Raw genomic sequence first — 20,493 nt, forward strand, 5'->3', positions numbered from 1 at the left:
GCCTTGTCGCTATCGCAGCCAGCGTTGGCTTTGCAAGCATGAAGAGATGCTCCACTTCACACTCAAACTACATTAATATTTGCCAGTATGGTTGAACTGTCCTGGGTTGAGGCAGAGGTCGCAAACTCCTGGCTTATATTTTGAGTCAGTTAGCCCAAGTGTGCCAAAAAGGGCACTATGGAGCACCAGTGACACTGCTGCTATGGGGCTGTGCAATGGGGCTTTCACCTATGGGTGAGCAGTTCAAAGCTGGACTTCATTGTCCCAGGAAAACCATCAAACTTAAGGAGTTACCAACAGCCCTACGGAAGGCTTTGCTATTTCAGCAGGGGCTGGGGAAGCGGGAAGTGGTTGGGTAGTTGCCGCTTGTCTCTCACCCATTCCTGCATCCCTGCAGGCAGACGCAGCTCTGGCCTCACGGGGAGGATGGTGCAAGAGGGCTTGGGGAGCAGCTGCACAGAATGCTGCCTTCGGGAGCCAAGGTAATGCAAGCCAGACCCCTGCTCCCCAGGCAGTTTGTGCTGCCTCGCTGTGCCAGTACAGGCTCTTGGTGGGGCTGCCCCATAAACCAGATCACTGACGTGATCCAAGTTAAAAACAAACCTCCAGCATAAAATAAAACTAAACTCTGATAGTCATTTTTAATGTGGATCTTTTTGCTGATCTGCAAAAATTCCACCACTGAAGCTGGGGTCACATGATAGCATATTTTCTCATTACTGGAGATTAGGATGCTCCTGATTTCTGGCAGTAGAACTCTAGTCTCCTTCGCTACAAACTCCTTAACATTTGCTCTCTGTAAAGACAGCTTTAAAAAAACAAGACCAAACAAACAAAAAGTCCTGATAAAGGCTAATTTTTGTAACTTTTGTATACAGCCATATACTTCCCTCCGTAGGCAAACCTGGGCTGACTTGTCATCCCAGTGGCTTGGGAAGCTGTCCCCTGACCAGAGCAATCCACTGTCACTTCCCAGGCAATGCCCGGAGATGCTTGATGTGGCGGACGTGCATATGGGCAAGTGGCCACGACAGAGACCTGGTGCAGCCACCACCATCTCCAGCACCAAGCCTGAGGTTCTCTGGTGGTGTGAACAGCTCCAACAACAGGAAGAGATCCTTCACCCTCCCCCAGAAGCTCTTCTCTTTTATGATCATTACATTTAACTGTAGCTGTATTAAAGACTCCTAATTACAAGTTTCAAGTCAGAGATCTCACTAATCACCAACCTGAGAACGTTGTGGTGATGAGCTGCCAAAGGCATGAGCAAATCACTGTAATTACCAGGTTCAGGTGCTGCTCTTCAAAACTTGATTAGCAACAGATACACAGGTGATAATTCCTACTGTCTTCTTTATAGCACATCCTCACTATTATCCACTCTAGTCTGATTTAGGTTCTTATTAGAATAATATTATGCTAATTAAGTAATACTGCACACAGAATACTTCATGATGGAGATTATTAAGTGGGTTTGGAAGATGACTAATATCACAAACTCTACTGTCGGTGTCAGAGAAAGTGGTGAAGGCTGTACACAAAAAGAAGAAACTCCTCGCTATCCCGGTACATCCTAACTGTGACCAGAAATGATAAAAAGGAAGGAAAAATAAGCGGAGCCCTAATAAGCTTAATTTTTTAAGAAACCTTTGCAAGAAAATGTAGACAATCAATTTAATCTGTTATCTGAAGGACTGAAATTATCCCTAGGAGCGAGCCCACTTCAAGCATGTTACTAAGAGCAGAATTTGCTCCTTCCAAAAGCCACTGATAGTTCTCATATGCTCAACAGGCAGGTGGTTACACCGCCCTCCTCCACCATACGCCCTGGATCTGAATGCTCCGTGCACCTTTGGATGCACGTATTTGGATGTGAAATACAAAGGAGCCTTACGGGAGGCCCTGCTCTCCCCAGGAGCCACATCACAGCAGTGTTACAGCAGGGGACGGTTGTGTTTCCATCTTTGCACTCTCATTCGGTTTTGGGGACGAGCTCAGACAAGCACAAAGCTCCAGCTGCTTCCCCAGCGAGTGCCTGGGACCTGCGTGCTGCCTTTAAAAGTGCTTCTGTCCATCCCACATGCAAGTGCTGAAGCATGCATGTATTTTCACCATCACCCAATGATGTTTTGTTCTCAGTTATTTCTTGCAACCCACATTTATAACCAAATCGTGCTGGATTAAACCATTCAGAGCATCCATTCACCACAGCGTGAGCATTTCAGTCCTTCTTCCTTCAGGGGAAAAAAAGCACTTGCAAGAGTGATGAGGCCAATTTAAGAAACAAACTCACCAAAAACATGAGGGTTGCCAGGAAAAACTTAGTTACCCACAGAGGTTAAAATTTTATTTTGATATAAAAATTAAATAGCAAAGTTTTTGGTGTTTTTTTACAGTGATAAATTAGAAATTTACAATACATACATCAAAGTAGATATATTTTCTGTACACCCCAAAAGAATCAGTGTCTACTTCCTTAAAATTCAGAAAAAGGAGCTAACTTGTCTGTTTAATGCAAGAGCTAAGCTTGTACCTCCCCAGCAGATGCTTCCAAAACCTGCAGTGAGAAGAGCACATGCCGGGGCGACGGGGAGAATGGAGCAGACTCTGCACAAGGAAGGGAACTGCTGCAAAGTTTCTAGTTGTATAATCGCAGCAACTGCACTTCTGAGACAGGATTAGTCACACATTTTTTGGCTTCGAATTCATGACAACGTTGAAACGAGAGAGCATACAAGCTGCAGCTATCCACTCTTCACAAATGCTGGGTTTTAGGCTATCTGCTGTGACTTCCCACTCATACAGCCCCAAAGCAGAGCAAGGTAAATGTATGTGGATGAATACATTTATGGAACGTTTTCATCTCTGTAACAGCTGATTTCACTTTGGGTTGGTACAATGTCCCCCCAAACGCTTGGGAAAGATGTTCCTTCAGGAACAGCAGCTGGTATCTCTCCCCAGCCCATCTCTTCCCCATAGTACGAAAGTCCCTCACGATCTTTAATGGAACATCTCCCCAGGTTCTTTGTAGGGCTATGCAGTGCCATCCTCATCTGACTCACTTCCAACACCTCAAATCACTGGGGACATCTGTCTGTCATGGCCCATGGGCTCACAGGCAGCAATGCAGATAACAAGGGACTACTTAACATTCACTTATGTGTACATAACATGGTTAAAAACGCCGTTTATTGAATCAGTCAGGTCAAACATGGGTCGTATCACCATTTCAGAGTGAAGGACACTTGAGTGAACGTGACACCTTGGCACAGCCTGGTGCTAGGTTAAAAGACAAGGTTCCTACTACATTGTCACCCCTTCAAAGTCAACATATAGCTGGTGACTTTACAGCCCTTGCTGTGCTGGGAGAAAGATCGCACGATGGAGACACTCATCTGAAGACTTCCTACTCGCAGAACTCCTTGTCCACAGAGGAATAACCAGATCCAAACACAACGCTAATAACAAGAGGCTTTATGAGGAGGATGAAAAGGCTCAGCTGGTATGCGGTGTTGGCCAAGACAATGCTTGTGCATCTTGAGCAGAATGTGTCAAGTTGTCACTTGTTCTGCTGGAGAGGGAGCCCAACCGCAAAGACTGCAATTAGGGTTTGTTTGGGGTTTGGGTTTTTTGGTTTTTTTTTTTTTTCAAATGTGCTCTAGCACATGTTTCAACATTGACATTGAAACAATACACGCTTCTGGGACAGATTAGTGCTCACGGCCAGAGCTGGAATGAATTGTGGTTTGGGAAGAACATGGGCACCTGTATGAAAAGTGAGGGCTGTAATAAAGCAGTGCCTGTTCTCAGCTGCCCTCGAAGGTCGTGCGAGTTGTGGCACTGGGGCGATGCTCCGCAGCTGAGCGGGTTCCTCACAAAGAAATTAAGCAAAAGTTTAGGGCACACAGATAAAACTGAAGGTCCTTCAGAGGGATAGAGTATCAGAACAGTGTTCTTGTAAGTACTTCCAGGCTATTTCTATTTGCATCACCTTTCTTATTAACCAAAGAAGACCCTGACACAAGGTTTGAGCTACCTACGAGCACAAGACAATGCCTCCTCAAATAAAAGGATAAGAAAACTTGACAGTTGCTATGAATCAACATTATTCACCAAGAAGTTGCATCTCTTCTCTTGGGATCCCTTTACAAAAACTGGAAATGCCTCTTGTCCTTCCCGAGGGCTGAATGCCTGCTCACATTCTGCATGTAAATAAAGGTTAAAAAAAAAACCTCCATAGCTGTCAGTGAGCAATTGGAGCATCCTTGTGAGGCATTCAGCTGTACTGCGATGTCATGGGCTGAGAATGTTCTTTTAATTGTAACTGACACACATAATTATACAACTGATCTGTGTGAACATGAGGTTGCCAAGGAACTTAACGTTTTGCTTCTCCCCAGACTGGCGTCTGCAGAGATACCATCGTGCTGAATGAAATATATTAAGACTTAATTGCTTCATGCAATGGGTCTCCAGAGAGAGACAGATAAGTTTACTTGGAGAAAACTGGCATTGTTTGAAGAGACCCTCCATTCATTTTTTGCTTTCCTGGAGGAAGGAACACTATAATGTAAGACTTTATTTAAAGCTATTAAATGCAGCAGAATAAAGTAGTCCGCTGGAAGTAGCAGGAGCACCTGAAGGAACAGGAACGAAAGCAGGCGGATAATGATAATTGATGCAGAAGACCACACACAGTTCCACAGCTCCCACTGACTCCTCTACTTCTGGCAATGGTCTTGAGTAAATCTTTTAAAAAATTAGAAATATTGATTGAACCACAGAATAATTTGGTGGGAAGGGACCTAGGGAGGTCCAAATTCCTGCTCAAGGCAGAGTCAGCTCTCAATTCAGACCAGGTTACGGACAGTAAACTATTCAAAATTATTATTAGACCATCAGATGACTTAAAGAATCATCCTCACTAATAGCTCACTAAATCCTACCCATCATGGGTAACTCTTAGACCTGGAAAGTCCACTTGGTATTTGCTGGACGACCCAATCCTTGGCTGACTTGTGCAGCGTATGGGAGGAACAGAATTCCCCAGGGCATAAAGACAAAACCCTCGGCAGGCACGCCCTTCATGATGCTGAACTCGGAAAGAAGACATCTAACTGAGGTCCTGGATGCTCCATCTTCTGATAACTGGGCCCTAAATCAGCCCAGATTTTGGCCCCAGACCGTCTTTCCTCAATCACCTATAAGACAATGAAAAGAAAACAACATCCCACAGCTGTGGGCTACAGTCCCTCAGCTTCTAAAGACTTCAGTATATTGCATCCTGCTTTAAAAAAAAAAAAAAAAAAAGAAGATAATGTGTTTGGATATTTCACAGCTTTTAAAGCCTCCCTGGGCTTTCCTATTTTGGGCAGCATGTTTTATGGCTATTCTATCTGCAGCATGATCTTTTTGCTGTTTATTCTTTAAGGCTTTTTCTTCCATCCCCCAGAGACAGGTTGTGTAACCATCTCCCTACCCTACTCCCAACATTTACACAGCAACGCTTACACACGATCAGTCCTTCGCAGGAGAGCAGTCAGGCCATCAGGGTGTCGTCCTTTTCTCATACCACAGTCTCGTTCCCTTTCCCGGGTTTCACCCAACCATCTGCTCTCTTCTCCCGTTTCACTTTCCCTGAGTTCACCAGTCTGTTCGAGCACTTCTGCCACGTGTGCAGAGTTTTGGCTGACCAGATCCACATACCTGATGTGATACCCACCAGGAGGGACATGAAGATTTTGAGCATCTCCACTGCCATATTGGAATCATCTGCTGAATAGCGGAAAACAGCCCAATTGGAGATTTCGTAGAAATAACAGGCAATGACACATGTTGCTGGAACAGTGTACAGCACTGAAAAGACACCGATTTTGACCATCAGTCTTTCGAGTTTGTCAGTTTTAGTTCCATCTTTCTGGAGATTAGACCTGATTTTAAATAAGGCCACGAGTCCCGCTGCAATGAATAAAGTCCCAATGACCAGGTAGGTAAAAAGCGGAGCGACGACAAAGCCCGTCAACGCATCGAGGTTCTGGTTGCCAACGTAGCACAGACCGGTGAGCTCATCTGCGTCTACCAGTCTCATAATCAAAATGACGATGGTCTTCACTGCGGGGATAGCCCAGGCTGCAATATGGAAATAAGAGCTGTGCATTTCTATAGCTTCGTGGCCCCACTTGAGTCCCGCAGCCAGAAACCACGTCAATGTCAGAATTACCCACCAGATGGAGCTAGCCATCCCGAAAAAATACATCAGCAAGAAAATTATAGCACATCCTGTGTTCTTAAGACCTTCTTGGATAAGAACAGGTTCTGCTGCCTCTTCAAAATCACAGGATATCCTTTCCCGGCCCACAGTTAGCCTCACAATATAAGCAATGCTATAAATATTGTAGCACATGCTCAAAAATATGATTGGGCGCTCCGGGTAGGAAAATCTGGATGAATCAATCAGGAAGGTCAGGACTGTGAAGGCAGTTGAGATGAAGCAAAGACTGGCCCACACGGCCATCCAGATATCTGTGAATTCCTTCGCTGACCTGCTGTAGAGGCCGGCGTCGTAGCCGCACTTCAGGACACAGTTCAAACTTCTCTTCACCCAGATGTACTGATCCGAGTTAGAGCCCATGCTGTGGCACTCTTCTCCAGGCTGCAAGGAGGTCTTGCTATGAAGGGGAACCTCTTCATCTCCTGGGCCCTCCATGCACATGTGATTGTGATCATTCTGGGGTGGGAATTTGCTGCAGTTTAGGCTGTCCGGCCAGGCAAATCCAAATTCTTTTAAAACAGGTTCACATCTTCTTTTGACAGAAAGGCACATGCCACCGCAGGGACCTATGGGGATGTTAATCTTCTCGGTGCACATCGGGACATAGACCGAACAAAGGAAGAACTAGAAGAAACAGAAATCACAAGTGCGTTAGGGGGAGATTAAACGGGTCAAAATATAACAAGTTTTCTTTTTTTCTTTTTTTTTTTTTTGCCTTTTAGCAGTAATATTTGGTCCTTTGCCTTAAAAAACAGGAAGCAGCATAAAACAAATAAACGAAGAACAATAAAAACAGAGGAGAAAAAAAAAAAACACAAAACCCTAAAAACGTTGTCTTCTCTCTGTTCAAATGCGTTCTGGAGCCAAAGCCTGAACATTTCACTCCCTAGATTAGCTCCATGTAAATTTAGCCCATCAGTTTCAATAAAGTGAGTGGGATTTAGCCAGATCTAAACCTCGAGGGCGCAATTTGGGAAAGCAAAAAAATAAAATCGAAGCGGTTTAAACAAATACATATATTTGTTCTAGGCACTGCTTGGATATTACAGCTAACGAACAAACAGAAGAAGAGGCATTTATTGAATAGCTTTGGTTCGCGACCCTCCTAGGAGGTCGCCTTTTTCTTTTACCGTAAGGTCACGTACGTACTTACAACGGCAATAAAATATCGCAGTTTTCTCGGCTTTTGAATAATCGCAATTCTGCGACGCGACACCGTGAGAGGGGTTGCGTGCTAACTCTGCCCCAAGAAACAAGCTGGTTTTTGTTTGACGAGATCCGTGCCCGTGGGGAGGACAAGGATCTTGCCATTCGCCTGGGAAAGAAACTCCTGCCGTGAAACTCCGGCGGGAGGTCCGGAGCCGCCGGCGGCGCCTTTCGGAGGGTCGCAGCACCTCGGAGGCAGGGGAGGCGGAGGGGAAGGACCGGGCAGGGCTCCGGGAGCCCCGGCGTTCCCGGCCGGGCGGGCAGGACCGCACCGCACCGCGCCGCACCGCACCGCTCCCCGCCGCCTCCCCGGGGCTGCGCCGCTCTGCCCGGCCCCCGGCCCCCTCCCCACCGCCGCCGGCCCCCGCGCTGCAAGGCGGCGGGACCTGCGGGCTGCTTCTTTTCTTTTTGGGATGGAGCCGAAGGGATGGGGATGAGGATGGGGATGAGGGGGTGGCAGCCGGTCCGGACACCGCACAGCCCCCCCTCCGCCCCCGACCACGCACAAAGAGGACCCCCGGGACCCCGAACCCACCTGGAGCTGGCTGGAGCAGCCGTACTGGATGAGCGGGGTGAAGGTGGTGAGCTGCAGCTCCGCGTCCGCCTGCAGCTCGTGTCCCACCAGGTTGGGCATCTTGGTGACATTGTAGCCCAGGTTTTGGCACATGGCGATGCGGATGGCGTCGCAGCGCCGCTCCTCCTCGTCCCCGAAACCCCGCGCCCCGCCGAGCAGCCCCGCCAGCAGCAGTGCCAGCAGCCGGCCGCGGCCGGCCGCCCCCCCGCCATGGCCCCCCGCCATGGCCCGAGCAGCGCCCACCGGCCCCGGCCCCGGCCCCGGCCCCGGCCCCGGCCCCGGCCCCGGCCCCGGCCCCGGCCCCGGCCCCGGCCCCGGCCCCGGCCCCGGCCCCGGCCGCGCCGTGCCGCACGGGCCGGCTCCAACGGGGAGGGACCGGGGGCGGCTCCGCTATTAAACGGCTTCGCCGAGAAACTGCCCAGGGGAGGGACGGCACCTCCCCGAGCCCTCCCAGCCCCCGCCCCGGGGAGCCCGCCCCGCCCCAGCGCCCCTCCCCGCATCCCGGGGACGGGGCGGGGGTCCTACCTGCACCGGCACCGAGAGGTCGTGTGTCCCCCCCTGCCCCGCGCCCCCGAGAGGCGCCTTTCCTCTGGCTGCATCCCGACACCCCTTGCAGGGCGCACCCCGCCTCTTCTCCTCTCTGGGGTCCTGCCTGTACCCCCATCTTCGTCCCTCAGAAACGCTGTCCAGAGATGGGCAACGAAGCTGGGGAAGGGTCTGGAGAGCAGGTCTGATGGGGAGCGGCTGAGGGAGCTGGGGGTGTTTAGCCTGGAGAAGAGGAGGCTGAGGGGAGACCTTATCGCTCTCTACAACTACCTGAAAGGAGGCTGTAGCGAGGTGGGGGTCGGTCTCTTCTCCCAGGTCACTAGTGACAGGATGAGAGGAAACGGCCTTAAGCTGCATCAGGGGAGGTTTAGATTGGATATTAGGAAAAATGTCTTCACTGAAAGAGTGGTCAGGCATTGGAAGAGGCTGCCCAGAGAGGTGGTGGAGTCACCATCCCTGGAGGCGTTCAAAAAACATGTAGACGTGACATGTTGGGACGTGGTTTAAGACATGGTAGTGTTGGGTTGATGGTTGGCCTTGATGATCCTGGAGTTCTTTTCCAACCTTCATGATTCTATGATTCTAAACGCCCTGGGGAGCTATGCCCATGCCCCCTCTCCCCACAACCTTCTTCCATCCCTTCCCTGTGCCTGGCACTCCTGGGACACACCCCCACCGTGCCTCCCCAGCATGGGTGCTGGTGCTAGGGGCTCCTCTTGGCACACAAGTCTGGCTCCCCAAGGGACAGGGTGGGCTGAAACCCCAGCACAGATATTGTGGCTCATGCTTATTGCACCCCAGCCTTTCCCTCGCTTCTGGCCTGTTGTTTTACAGCCAAGGGTGCTCACCTTCTTCGTGGCCGGGTTAAAAATATCCAGGGTGGTTTTCTAATCTGCCACCTTTTCTTCCTAATGAGTTAAATTGCACTGCTGGCCGCTGGGTTACATCTGGGGTTTAGCATTGTTTGTTTTTTCACTGGGGCCAAGAAACCTGGAGGGCACTGCTAGGTACCTTCTGGCATTTGTATAAATCTCTGTAAAATAAATAAGTGTGGATGAAGCATTTGTGAATTTGGAGGGGAAAGGGCTGGATGATTAAGTAGACCTTTAACGTGTCAGCGGGAGGAGGGATTAAGAGCAGATAAATGAGGCTCGCGCTTAAATTCTCTCAGTATTATTTACACCTGTAATAAAATCTGGTTGAGCTGGTTGTGCCTTTAGGAAAAATATGTCATCTATTAATGAATTCTTTGTAAAGCACTTTGAAAATGTTTGTAAAGCCCCAGTTAAGTGACCTTTTACTGTGTGCGTACAGCATGTGGCATGTGCATGTGCTCCTGAGCGTGTCTGTCGCGAGCAGCTATGCCTCCGTACACACCTCGGGGTCTTCGCTTCTCCCCGGCATCTCCCTGATGCATCGCTGGACTAAGACTAAGAGACTAAGGCAGCACTTAACAATGGCTCATTTCCAGGAATGAGACTGTAAGTCACAGCAAAACCCATGCTATGAAGTGCCCTGTGCTCGGTCACTGCGGGTTTCCCCTCTGCGGCTCCGCCGCCATCAGGGTTCTTTCGCCTCTGGGATGCAGGAAATGTGTCTGTGAGCTGTATCGTGATGTTGTAGGGACTGATGGGCTTTAAGTGTTATTTCCTGTAGCAAGACAGATAGTGATTTAATTGAGGTTTCATAAGCATAGATATTTACACAGCTCTCATCACCGTTAATACTTCACAGCTAGCTCTAATAAACAGTGCCTATAACCTTAGAAAATCCTTGCAAGGCAGACAAGTAATATTATCTTAACTTTCTCAACACAGAGGCAGACAGCGCTACAGTCCCAAGGTCAGGCAAGGAGTCTACGATGGAGTCAGCAACTCAACCATATCTCGCAAGGCCCGTATTTACTCCCAACCGTTGCTGTCCGTAACCAGCAGCGCTCAGCTGCTAATCTGGGTGGATGATAATGCCGTGAACGCACACAGTGTGCTGCACATGTCCGCCGAGCTGTTCCCAGCCCCACCGACTTTACCACCCACATCAGGCAAGCGCAGGGAATGGGTGATGGGTGCTTTCCACACAAACACTCGAAAGCAGGAGGCAGAGAAGTTTATGTTTGGGTTAGGGTTTTTTTTGTCCAAATGATGTAGGAAAGAAGACTAGAGGGAGGATCATGGTGACCTTAAAAACTATGTATCTTTGTCTTAGTGTATGAAAACCCTTTTCATTTGCAGTCTCCTGTTGCAGTTAGGCACTGAAACAGAGTTTGCTGCTACGAGAGCAGGACCTTTGCCTAACTGCCATGAAAAATAATAACCTACTGCATATTCAGCAGTTACACAGAAAAACCTTCTGCCTGTGGACCTGGTCCTTGGACTCAGTGAAGGGGCAGGGGGATATTTTAAAGATACAGTGGACACAAGTATCTTTTTAGAAGAACAACTCTCCCTCCCAAAAAAAAAAGCCCTACCACTATTGCCGTTTCTTTGAGAACACAAAATAAATATTAGAAAGTGCTACATTGCTGTGTTTTCTTTGGAAAGTCTTTTAGATAACAGGAATTAGTTTTCAAAACAAGAGTGCTGGGAGAGGTGGTGGCAAATCATATGAGAGGTTGGAGTTGGGAAAAATGGTAATTACCCTGCTTTGAACCTTATGCATATATTAACAGTGATTAAATGTCACATGATAAGCACGTACATAATAGTTTCTTTAAACAGATCAAAGTAAGAAACCTCCGGGATAGTGGGTTTAGAGATTCTTAGATTACTGGGCAGTGTGAGACAGTGGCCTGAATCCGGCACAGCACAAGCCGTGTTCCTTCCTTGATTATTGCCTGACTTACTGCATATTTTTTTTTAATAAATCTGATTTCAGTTTTGAGGTTGCCTTCATTAAAGGATCAGCAGCTGCCCTGGTAATTATTATTTACTGTGGCTGCCAAGAATTATATTTGATACCTAGTCTGAGTTATCTTCAGCTTCCAGCCACTGACTTTTGTTCTATCTTTACCGGCCAGGTTGAGAAGTCATTACTGAGATTATCCCTGTAGGTAATGTCAGGCTGTGATTAAGGCACCCTTTGACCTTTTAGTAGTAAGGAAAATAGACTGAACTTCCCGAGTTTCTTACTGTAAGGCTCCTTTTCCAATTCTTTAATCATTAATTTGATTTTAAAAGAGCAAGGGTTGACCCTGCTGTTTGAAAAGCACTTTCAGCCCAAACCATCCTGTTCAGTCTCAATGGATGTATCTGAATTCGTAGCCTAAGCACCCTTGGCCCCTTTAGAGTCAACTAGGATAGGCAGACACTTGCAGAAGGCAACTCACATAATAGGAATTACATGAATATAAAATGCTGCTTATAATTTATTATTATCTTGTTATTACTATTTCCCCCTTAAGTTTCCATGTGTACTTCTGCATATTCATTAAAGTGGTGAACATATTTTTACATTACAAAAATAAACAATGCTTACCAGCATCTCTCAGAGTCTTCCATCAGCTCGCAGGGAATCTGAGAAGGTTCATAACTCTTCTCTGAACTTTTTCAGTGCATCAATGTTTCCCTGAACTGTAGTATTAGAACACAGCTCAGCTTTCCCATAGGAGTGACACTAATGTCAAGTGTGCGGGTAAAATCGCCTCTTCACTCCTACACAAGATCACGCTGCTTGGCCCTCCAAGGACACGATCTACCCCAGAGCATCACAGTGAGAGCCAGGACTGATGCCTTGGGGGCAGACCCAAGAAACCTCGGGCACCCTGTTGACTTTTAAAAAAAAGTGGATACCACAGTAGGATGTGATTATTTTAACCAAATATAGATGTCAACTCTCAGTCAGAACAATTTTGTTCTAAAAATGCCTCTCCCTCTCAATTGACTGTAGAGAGAACCTAGGACGACTAGCCCAGAGGTGAAAACTCACCAAGAGGTGCCTAATGCTGGATGAGAGCAGTCCCTGCCTTCCTGCTGGTCTCCTGGGACTCAGTGGTAGAGGAGATCGATATTGCCCTGCCAGAGAGTTCTTTTAAAGTTCTTGGATATAAGTTATCTAAACATGCATGTTTTTAAAACGTGTAACTTCTAGAACTGTTTTGGGACATTGAAATTGTAAGAATGCATTAAGTACTATAATTACTATTACTATAATTACTATTACTACTAAATAATTACTATTAATCACTCATCTCATATATTTTCCAATATACAACCAAAATATCTGTCGGATGCTTCTGTCACCTGCGTTGTTTACTGACAATTCCACAACTTCCATTGAGTAACGGACCAGTACCCCTATTGATGTTGTCTCAGTTTACATAAAACACTTTTGTGTTTGACCGTCCATTAATTTTTTTGGTTTTGCTTATTTTATCACATTCTTGTAATTTTTAAAAAATTTATATTCATTCAGATCAATATCTCCTTTCTACTGTTTGACATTTATGCTTTTCAACTTTATTAACTTTATAATTTTAAAAATTTTACTAAATACTTTTTCTTTAGTTTTTCCATCTATAAAGTTAGCTGAATTTTTTAATCAAGATAGGTCACTTCTTTTATTCAGTGATGGCTTTTCAGGCATCTAGTAATATATTTACAATTGATTCTTAATTACCATTCACATGCTTAATATGAATTCTCTCCCCTTACTGTACTTTGTGAGGCTGTCCCTTTTTAAGCAGTAAATACATCTGTTCCCCAATTTGCATTTAATTTGCTGCATTTATCCATTATAGCGAGCATTTCTATTGTCCACTTACAATCAGAAAATAAATTATTTGTTTTGTCATGACACTTCAAGTGAACATGGCTCTACTCAACCTCAGGAAAACACCCAATGCAGTGAGCTGCACGTGTATTTGCGTGTATATGTTTACATATGCAAATACACAGACATATATAACTGGGGTTTTTAATGTATAAAATATTCATATATAATACCAGTGCTCAAGCTAGTGCAGAGAGTGGCATTCTGATTCAATAATGCCGAATCAATCAACATTAATCTCAACAGGGCACAACGAGCCCCAGACCTTGAAAACAAGTAGACAGCACGTGCACATTCACCTGCCACTGCGCATCGCAGCGCCTTTCCGGGCCTGATCCGGCAGGTGGGATTTGCCTTCTGATGCTCTCCGGATACTTTGTTTAGGTTTCTACCTTTGCTGTCTCCACGTGAGCCAGCTCGCTCTGCAAAGGGAGACCCAGAGAGTACTGGCAATGCAGTCAAGAGGGCAGGTCTCCTGACGTGCTGTTAACCTCAGTTTTCATGCAGACATGACTGCAACTTACTTTAACGTACTTTGGAGCAGCTAAACACTAACACATAGCTCCCATATCTGGATTCACACGTGTAATTCCTCGCGTGCCAACATGGGTCAATAGTTGCTCCATGACCCCTGAAAGTCAATATTTTGGTCTGCACAGAGACCTCAGAATTTCGTTTTACAGCACTGTAAACAGGAAATTTCAGTTCTACTTAATATGCACCATTCTGAGAAATCCTTTGCATTTAGATAGCATCAAAACATCTCACGATGCAAGAGGATTTTGCAGATTATGTATGTGGTTAGAAACCCAGGAGGCACAGATGTATCACGCACAACGTTCAATGGGGCACTGAGAGCAAAGCTGGCTATAACTTTCTTAAGATGAAAGGTGCCCATATAAAGGTCACTTTATCTATGCGTTAGTATTTTTTCATACAGCTATCTCTCTTTCTATGCTTAAGAATAACTTAAATTCTTTTTTTTTTAAAAAAAAAAAACAAACTTAAAACGTTTTCCCAAAGCCTCTTTCCTCAAATAATTCAGAGATTGATATCTCTCTTCAGCCAGATTAGCAGAACGGACAAGAAACTGCGAGGCAAAGCCACTGGCAGGATCCAGTGAAACAGAAATATTTGCACAATTATTTTTTTCAGAGTGTAGCTACATTTATAAAATGTTGCACTAAAATACAAACCCATCCAAAACAACCAGCCCTTCTCCCTTGCCTGATTTTACCAAACTTCTCAGGAAAGCTCTCCTGCAGAGATCCAGCATTCCCAATTTCAAGAAAATCTGTTCCTTTCGGGAAAGTTAGCAGGCTGTGAATTGAAAATCAGACCCACAGTAGAGGCAAAGTTCAGGCTGAATTTCGGAGTCAGTGCTACTGCCTCCCAAAAAGACTTTCGGTTTGAACTGCTCCTCATCTTTGCTTCTATAATGCTCAGAGATTCACATTCTGGCTTGAAATTTCCCACACTTGACCTTAGTCCAAGGGATTTTTTTTCCTTCTGGAAAATGATGAACAGTTTTCTTCTCAGAAAATTGTTCAGAGGCCTCTTTTTTACGCTCAGATAACTCCAAAACAGCTTGGTTTTATAACTTCAGATTTGGCATGTGCAGAGTGCAATCCTGAAGGAGGAATGCACTTTTTGTCTCATTTGAAGAAATTTTGTTTCGCAATAGCAAATTAGCCTGAAAGTTCAGAAATAATAGACCGATCATTCACAAGGCGTGATTTAACCGTGGCAGAAAATGACAGGCTGAGCTCTCTTTTTCTGAGAGGTCACGAGTCTTGCTTTATAAATATGGTTTAGCTTCCTTTTTGCAGAGTCATCTTTCCCACTAAATCTTTCTGTGTCCTGCTTTGCTTTTACTATGGCAGCATCGGAGGTTATTTCCCGTATATTTGCTCTCCATAAGCAACGCTGTACTTGGCTGTCGGTGGCATTTTGCACATTCTGTAGAGCAAATTTCACTGGAAATGATTTAAGAAGGACTCTTTCTGCCTCACATGGCACGCTGAGTTAGATTACTGCTCCTCACTCACCCAGATTGCACTCGGTCCTGGTCCTCACATCCAGTTGTCACCCACATCACACAGACCTGTTTATGGGCGTAGGAGGCAGTTCTTTTTGGAAGCATCCTATAGTGCTTTATCCTCAAATGTATTACACAAGAAGCAAATACTAAGCTTTTAAACAATTAAAATAATTAATTAGTTACCCATGAAGTAAATACCAAGCTTTCTAAACATGAAAATAAATTAATTACATTTTTAAACTTTTGAAATTAAATTAAGCTGAGATTAAAATAGGAGCTGAGAAGGTGGATTTGCTGATACGCTTCGGCTGGTTTGCACTACTCCAGCAATACCACAACGAGCTGGTTTAATCAATCAGTTATTGCAGACTTAAGGTTGTTCTGTGTCATTGGAGCAGCACAGAGCTGTCAAGTGTGCTGATGAATCTGGCCACAAATCTTAAAATGTACTATTTTTCCCCATTAAGAAGCCCATGTGAGCTGATATGCTGTGTTTAATTACATAACAGCAAGTATTGACTTGCAGGGCACGGCTGGAAAAAAACCCTTCTTTGTATTGTGTTAGGCAGGCAGTGGGTCATTCTCCAGGGAAAAAAATTTGACATCTGCCAGGAGGTGAAGTTTGTTGCATTCACACCACTTTTGTAGCATCTATGAATACACAAAGGGGGTACTGGATACAACAGTGAAACCTGTCCCCTTGCTGATAGGGACTGTTGGCACGACTCTCATGAGGAGCTGCTTCACGTGCCAGTGAAGTGGCTTTAAGTCACACACACAACTGCCTTCAGGCCCTTATAGAATTGCAGAGAAGTTTAAATCAGCACCAACGATTGACTCCCATTTCTAGCTGGACCGCCCAGTTCACAGTGGCACTACTCTTCACTTCATGGTCCATTTAAAGTATAGTCACTGAGTGCTAATTATTTCCAAATTTCAGTCTTCTCTGCAATTCTTCTTCTTTTTTTTTTTTATTTATTAATGGTTGTTTTCTCTTTAAATGGTCACAGTATGCACTCAGGTTGGGAGCTGGTATAATTGCTTCATTTAAGGAAATGAGTTTTTGCTAATATATTTAAAAATATAGCACGGATGCAGTTGCAAGAGATATCTGCTTTATTCTACTCCGTCTTTTGCTACAGTTTATCCCCCTTTCTCACACAGACAGTGCTGCTCTTCCATAAACTATTTGCATATGACACACTTAGTTTTCCTTTTTCTTTACCTATTCCTATATAGTCAAAGCAATGCTACTTTCTCAGGAAGACGAACACATAAACTTCATTCCAGACAGTGAGAAGGACTGGTTTGGCAAGTCTCCGGCAAACAGGTTTCTTAATTTCTATCCAAGCTGGCAAATTAATCATATGGATTACTGTTACACAGACTAAAGGACTTTCAAAATTAGTCTGAGCATAAATAATGTCATTCACTTTTGTCCAGAAGGCTTTGCTGCCATTTTACATTTACCTTCTGTTCCTTGTATGCGTACAGGTGATTACATGGAGTGCAAGCCCCCTTATCCCATGTGTTCTTCCTCTGACTCCCTGGCAGGGTAGGTCCAGGTACTAATTGTCAAAAAACTAACAAAATAAAATAAATAGTCCTGTGATGACGAGGACGGGTGGTGTGACCACAAAAGAAAACAGATCAGCTTAGATTGGCTTCAACTGTCAAGGAACCGCACCCTCATTCTTTCCTGCCACGCTGATCACGATGGTATTTTAGCACTGTACTGAGGTTTTGTTATCAATGGAACAAATGCAGAATTTTATTTTTATTATTGCTGGATCAAGCATTTGAGTATGTACCGATCTTTCGTTACTGAGCAGCGTAATTTCTATTTGGAGGGTGACAATCTAGTTCCCCATAGACATATAGATGAACTTAGAAAATAATGAGAGTTTATGTGAATTCCATTTTTCTCAGGCATTTTTATTCCTCAGAGAGAATTCCATGGTGCTAAATTACCACTGAAACTAGATTACCATATTTCAGTTCCTTACAGTAAAAGTTCATGTCATTCATTACTGTTGACACTATACACGCATCCTTGGGGAACCATGAAAATGTAAAAAGAAAGCTCCTATATATGTGCGTAAAAAACCATAAGAAAGCTGCCATTTAACCTAAATATTCCCTGAACAAAACTAAAGCCAATTATTTCCCAAATATGAAAACTTCAGGCCACAGCTGGGCATAGTTGTGTATTGAGAGGTAAGGTTATTACCCAGTTTATGACATAAAATCACTCCAGAATCAGTTGGAAAGAAGGCCAGCATACAGACCCCTTTGCTCTGAATGCACGGTGCAAAGCAGTGAAGAGTCAGGCTCCCAGTGTAGACAAAAGCCACTGTATCTGCTCTTCCAGTGCAGCCAATTGCTGAGGCTAAGAACTAGATTGATCCCACTTTATTTTAATCCTGCAGGAAAGGCTGTCAAGGTTCCACTTTGCCACCTCACCAAGACCACTGCAACAGAGGACAACCACGGAAAAGGCCAGTGATGCTCTCTGTGCTGTCCCAAACCTTTCCCCTCCTTCCTATTCATCTGATGCAGGGGCTGTGGAGCCAAGGGTGTGTATTTTGGTAGGTTTTGCCATTGACAGGTTAGTCTGCCATTGAATCCTGTGGAGTCAAGGCAGACAGAGAGGTACGCAAGAGTCCAGTTCAGATCTAATGTGGCAGCACTGGGGATGCTCCACTCTCCCTTGACTAACAAAGGAGCTTAGGATGTCTATCTCATTCCTTAGCTGCTTCAGGTAGTAGGGTAAAGTTAAAAGGACTGGAAGGAATGAAGTTTGCTGATCACACAAAATTGGGAAGCACTGTTGACACTCTTGAGGGCAGAGAGGCCCTGCAGAGGGATCTGGACAGACTGGAGAGCTGGGCAACCACCAGCCATGTGAAGTTTAAGAGGGGCAAGTGCCAGATTTTGCACCTGGGGCACAGCAACCCTGGATGTACAGACAGGCTGGGGAACGAGGCTGGAGAGCAGCTCTGCAGAGAGGGACCTGGGGGTTCTGGTCGATGGCAAGTGGAACATGAGCCAACAGCGTGCCCTGGCAGCCAAGAGGGCCAGCCGTGCCCTGGGGTGTATCGAGCCCTGCATCGCAGCCGGGTGAGGGAGGGGATTGTCCCGCTCTGCTCCGCGCTGGGGCGGCCTCACCTCGAGTGCTGCGTGCAGTGTTGGGCACCACAGGACATTAAGGGTATAAAGCTCCTAGAGAGTGTCCAGAGGAGGGCCACGAAGCTGGTGAAGGGTTTAGAGGAGAAACCCTACAAGGAGCAGCTGAAGTCCCTGGGTTTGTTCAGCCTGGAGCAGAGGAGGCCGAGGGCAGCCCTCATGGCGCTCTGCAGCTCCCTCCCGAGGGGAGGAGGAGGGGCAGGCGCTGATCTCTTCTCTCTGGTGACCGATGACAGGACCCGAGGGAATGACAGGAAGATGTGCCAGGGGAGGGTTAGGCTGGGTGTTAGGAACAGGTTCTTCCCCCAGAGGGTGGTGGAGCCCTGGAACAGGCTCCCCAGGGAGGAATCACGGCACCAAGTCTGGTGATATTCAAGAAGCACTTGGACACGGCCCTCAGAGACATGGTGTGAATTTGGGGTGTCCTGTGCAGGGACAGGAGCTGGATTTGATGATCCTTGTGGGTCCTTTCCAGCTCAGGGCATTCTACAGTTCTATGAACACAGGCTCAGGTGTAATAGCAAAGTGGGGACTAAGGGAGAATTTATATAAGAACCCTTGGGCAACAATACATAACCATAGGATAAAAAATTATTGGTTTCAGTCTGACTAGAGGATAATTTTAACACATTTATTGTAAGACTCACACATAAAGTGTAATGCCATGCCATTCCAGGCTCTGAATTATGAAAGGATGAACTAAGTCCCAAATACATGATTTCAGTAAGTAAAAAGCCAGCCTTTCAAGAGATCCGTATATCTTTTTTGGATCATCAGTAATTATAGCTCTTCTGTACAGTGGTAAAATCTGTATACTTTTTGACTTGGGCTATTTAGTTTACTGAAAATTTCATCTGAAAATATGCTTTTTTGCACGATTTTTACATAAAATCTTTCTCCCAAAACAGAGATGGATGCAGTTCAGTGGGAGTGCTGGGAGAAGGCATAATTTCTTGCGTCCATTGTGATTTCCCATGTAAAATTTACCAAAGTTCTGGTATGAGGGAAATTATTTGAAATACATCGTATGGATTAATGCTGCTTTATGGTGCTGAGACATAAATTGCACATAATAAATTGCACATCCAATGGTCACTACCCATCCATAGTGCCTTGTGTTTAGGGGCAGTATACTATGCCAACCAGCCTCTACCAGTTTCCCCCCGAGTTTTTGACCAAAGGGATCTGTATAAAACATTACCATTACCTCTTCTCTAAAAAGAAAAAAAAAAAAAGCAAAATTATTTTATTTTCTATAAATAGGATGCAGAAGGAAGGTGCTTCTTTCCTGGTGTGGGAGGGGAATGACAAATGATACCATGTCTGATCAGTTACCTCATCTCCATGCACATGAATATGCACATGCTTGCTGACCTCTAGCCAGCGCAGTAAGTTTTCTGCTCCCTATCTTCAAAATCTTCCAATGCTAAAAAACACTATAAAAGTATTAAGAGAAGCTTTCTGACAGTGACATACATCAGGCTGCAAAATGACCTCTCCCAGGGAGTGGTGAAAGCCCTATCACTTGTTATAAACAACAGTAACTCTTAACACATGATGTGCACAGAGCTGGACAAATATTAAATGATCTGCAGAAGATGCCTTTGAGATGTTACTGCTACACAGAGGCATGGATGGGGTTTTGGGCTTAGGGCCCAAAGAGCAAACATATTCCTAATAAAGTATTTACACTCAAGTTCATCTCTTCTAGCTGGGTACTCACATACCAAGATAACCCCACGGCATTTACTTACGAGTAGAAAAAACACTGGAAACTATTCCCTGGAAGACAATATTGAGAGAGCCAGAGAAATAACATCTTACTTTAAGGAGGGAATTTTTTTTAGAGACAAAGTTAGGTGTCCAACCTGCACTGAAATCCAATGGAACCTGAGCATCTAA

The 20,493-nt window shown here is 45.4% G+C and overlaps 1 protein-coding gene across 1 annotated transcript; it reads right to left on the reverse strand.

The window, feature by feature from the left end:
• Nucleotides 1-3,172: 3,172 nt before the first annotated feature.
• FZD4 (frizzled class receptor 4) lies at nucleotides 3,173-8,309 on the reverse strand. Its single transcript, XM_075080869.1, has 2 exons — nucleotides 8,013-8,309; nucleotides 3,173-6,895 (listed from the first exon to the last, which is right to left on the reverse strand). Exons 1-2 carry the CDS (start codon nucleotides 8,274-8,276, stop codon nucleotides 5,567-5,569), a joined length of 1,593 nt encoding a protein of 530 aa, XP_074936970.1. The 5' UTR covers nucleotides 8,277-8,309; the 3' UTR covers nucleotides 3,173-5,566.
• Nucleotides 8,310-20,493: the final 12,184 nt, after the last annotated feature.

Source organism: Phalacrocorax aristotelis, chromosome 1 (assembly GCF_949628215.1).
Source record: "Phalacrocorax aristotelis chromosome 1, bGulAri2.1, whole genome shotgun sequence".
Lineage (NCBI taxonomy): Eukaryota > Metazoa > Chordata > Aves > Suliformes > Phalacrocoracidae > Phalacrocorax > Phalacrocorax aristotelis.